Source organism: Centruroides sculpturatus, unplaced genomic scaffold (genome assembly GCF_000671375.1).
Source record: "Centruroides sculpturatus isolate CEXI.00-Female unplaced genomic scaffold, Cexi_2.0 scaffold449, whole genome shotgun sequence".
NCBI lineage: Eukaryota > Metazoa > Arthropoda > Arachnida > Scorpiones > Buthidae > Centruroides > Centruroides sculpturatus.
The window spans coordinates 567,464-570,065 of record NW_019384714.1 but is presented as its reverse complement, the minus strand read 5'-3'; the positions used below and the strand labels follow the sequence as shown (position 1 = coordinate 570,065).

Genomic DNA, 2,602 nt, shown 5'->3' with positions numbered 1-2,602 from the left:
TCCGGTAGATCAAACTTCTTTGCCAATTCACAAATTTTCATTTTTGTATCAAAGTCTTTAATAATGGGTACGTTCGTAAAGTCAAACGAGTTAAACACGTTAGTAATGAATCGTTCGAAAAGTCTAACGAAATAGGAATAACAATGACATCATTCTCGTTTAACTCGTTCGAATTTACGAACATACCCAATGTTAACTTTACATTCCAAAGATAAAGTTTTTCTTTTCTTGTTTGATGCAGAAGAATTAGTTCTACTTCGTTTGGATGACATAGTAGAGTCTCTCAAGTTTCCATAGATATAACAAACACAGAAATAAATAACACAAAATAAATTGTAGCTATGTGTGGATTCCGCACGACACATCCAAACATGTAAGCTGAACAATAGTGTGGGGGAAGTGAGTAATCAAGGGTTGCGTGGCACTTAAACAAAAGACAAATCGACAAGATTTGAAAATCGTGTAACTCCGGGTTCGCATAAGTCGGGGTATTAATATATATAATTATAGATTAGAAATGAATTTGGCAGTAGAGTGAGGTGTTAGGCACCATCTCTTATTAAAATTAATAATTATAATATTTTATTAATTAATTTAGATTAAACTGGAAGAAAAGAATCAGCCTGATGTGTCGAGTCCCGCAACTCCCGCTTACCATGCGGATGCATTGCCAGTTACGCTACCCAGACTTCCATCCGATCTTCTCTTCCAGCATATATAAGTTAAGAAATAACTATTGTTGGTTATTACGGTGCTGACTGGAGACATACTTGCACCCTCAGCCAGAAACATTCACACAAGGCACTCAGTCGGCCATCACAACCACGGAAAGGTATAATATATAAATATACATATCAATCAAAAACCCAATATCTTAAGCAAGTACACCTACAACTGCTGTAAATGATTGGGTTATATTTTGGATATATAATTATAGATTAGAAATGAATCTGACAGTAGAGGTAAGAGATGGCACCTATAATAATAAGAGATAATTTAATAAGAGATAGCGTCTAATGCCTCACTCTAGTGCCAAATTCATTTTTAATCTATAATTACATATTTAAAATATAGCCTGATCATTTATGGCAGTTGTAGGTGTATTTGCTTAAGATATCGGGTTTTTGATTGATGTGTTTATTCCTTATAAAATAGCAAAGATTATTACTGTCAACTCAGTAATAATCTTCACTATTTTAAAATTCAAAGTAATGTACAAAAATAACAAAAATAATGCACTCATTTTATTTTTATTGACTGCATAAAGCTATATAAAAAAATTAAAAGCTATTTATCATTATACTAATTTTTAAAAATTAACTGACCTTGATGAAATTTAAATTTTATTGCTCTTGGAACATTTTCTCTAACAAATGCATGGGCTTTCATAATAAGACGTACCTATTAAAAACATTTTTGGCAATTAATAATAATAACAATAATGATAAAAATGAATACAAAGTTGTAAGACACTTGATGAGAAAACATTTACAATTTCTGATAAAAAAAAAATACATTCCTGCACTGGAAACTAGCCAAATATTTTACATATGCAATCAACAATCCACAAAGCATGCTAAAATTTCCTACATGGGACATCACATATATGAAACTAAAATATGACAACAATAAAGACCTATACAATACAGACCAATCATGTGCCTTCATGCATCACAAACAACATATCCAAAGAAAACCCAGAATATTGAAGAACACACACATGCTTTCATATAGAATGAAAAAAAAAATTTTTTTGTTTGCTTTTGTTTTGTTATTGTAAAAATTCTTTTTTGATATGTCACAAGATAGTTCACCTAACTATTATATTTCAAATGGTATTCAACTTGTAAATTTAGCTTAAACAGTAATTCTAAAGTCATTTAAAAGCATGGTATGGACTGTTTCAACAAATAATTTAAATTTTAACTGATAGCTTAAGTATTCCATCAATGTTTAGAATATATTGTAATTTTGAGTGTTTTGTTCTGATTCAGAACTTTGGTGTCTCTATTAGAAGCCTGAATATAACCATTTAAATCATGCCTGAAAACATTAGCTTTGTAATAGAATAAATTTTTGCTGCATTTAAAGGTTTCTTTTGCAGTATCTTATATTTATCTAGTTACAAACTGTCACATTAATATAAAAAAATTACCAAATATTCAGAACTCATCTTTACAAAATAATACAGAATAATCCATGGAGAATTAACAGATACTTATTGAGCCAGTGATCATCTCTTGCACAGTATCATTCCATATAAATTTTAAAAAGGTCTAGAAAAATTAGCCTTAAAAGCATATACATTAATTATAGAAAGCAGCCATATCAAACACATGCCATATAGTGAGGAAATTGTATAAATACAGATACATACATCAACAGCATATAAACAAATAACAATTCTTTCAAGTAACTAAGTCTTAACCTTGGTCAGGCATAGTACTAGGCACCAGTATCAAATGAGGAGGACACATTCCATCAACAATGATGATGATAGAAATTTTTTAAAATAAAAATAAAATTACTTTGATATTTTAATTAATCTAATTTACTATATATTAAATAAATATATTTTGTAATTATTCAATATATAATTAAT

General features: G+C 29.2%; 1 protein-coding gene across 1 annotated transcript in view; it reads right to left on the bottom strand.

The window, feature by feature from the left end:
• LOC111627895 (sterol O-acyltransferase 1-like) overlaps positions 1 to 2,602 on the bottom strand; it is a gene marked incomplete at its 3' end in the record, with an annotated part of 28,133 nt that overhangs the window by 5,817 nt on the left and 19,714 nt on the right. The window contains exon 8 of the mRNA XM_023371576.1: positions 1,326 to 1,401. Coding sequence (XP_023227344.1) covers positions 1,326 to 1,401 — 76 coding nt within the window. The remainder of the gene's footprint in view (positions 1 to 1,325; positions 1,402 to 2,602) is intronic.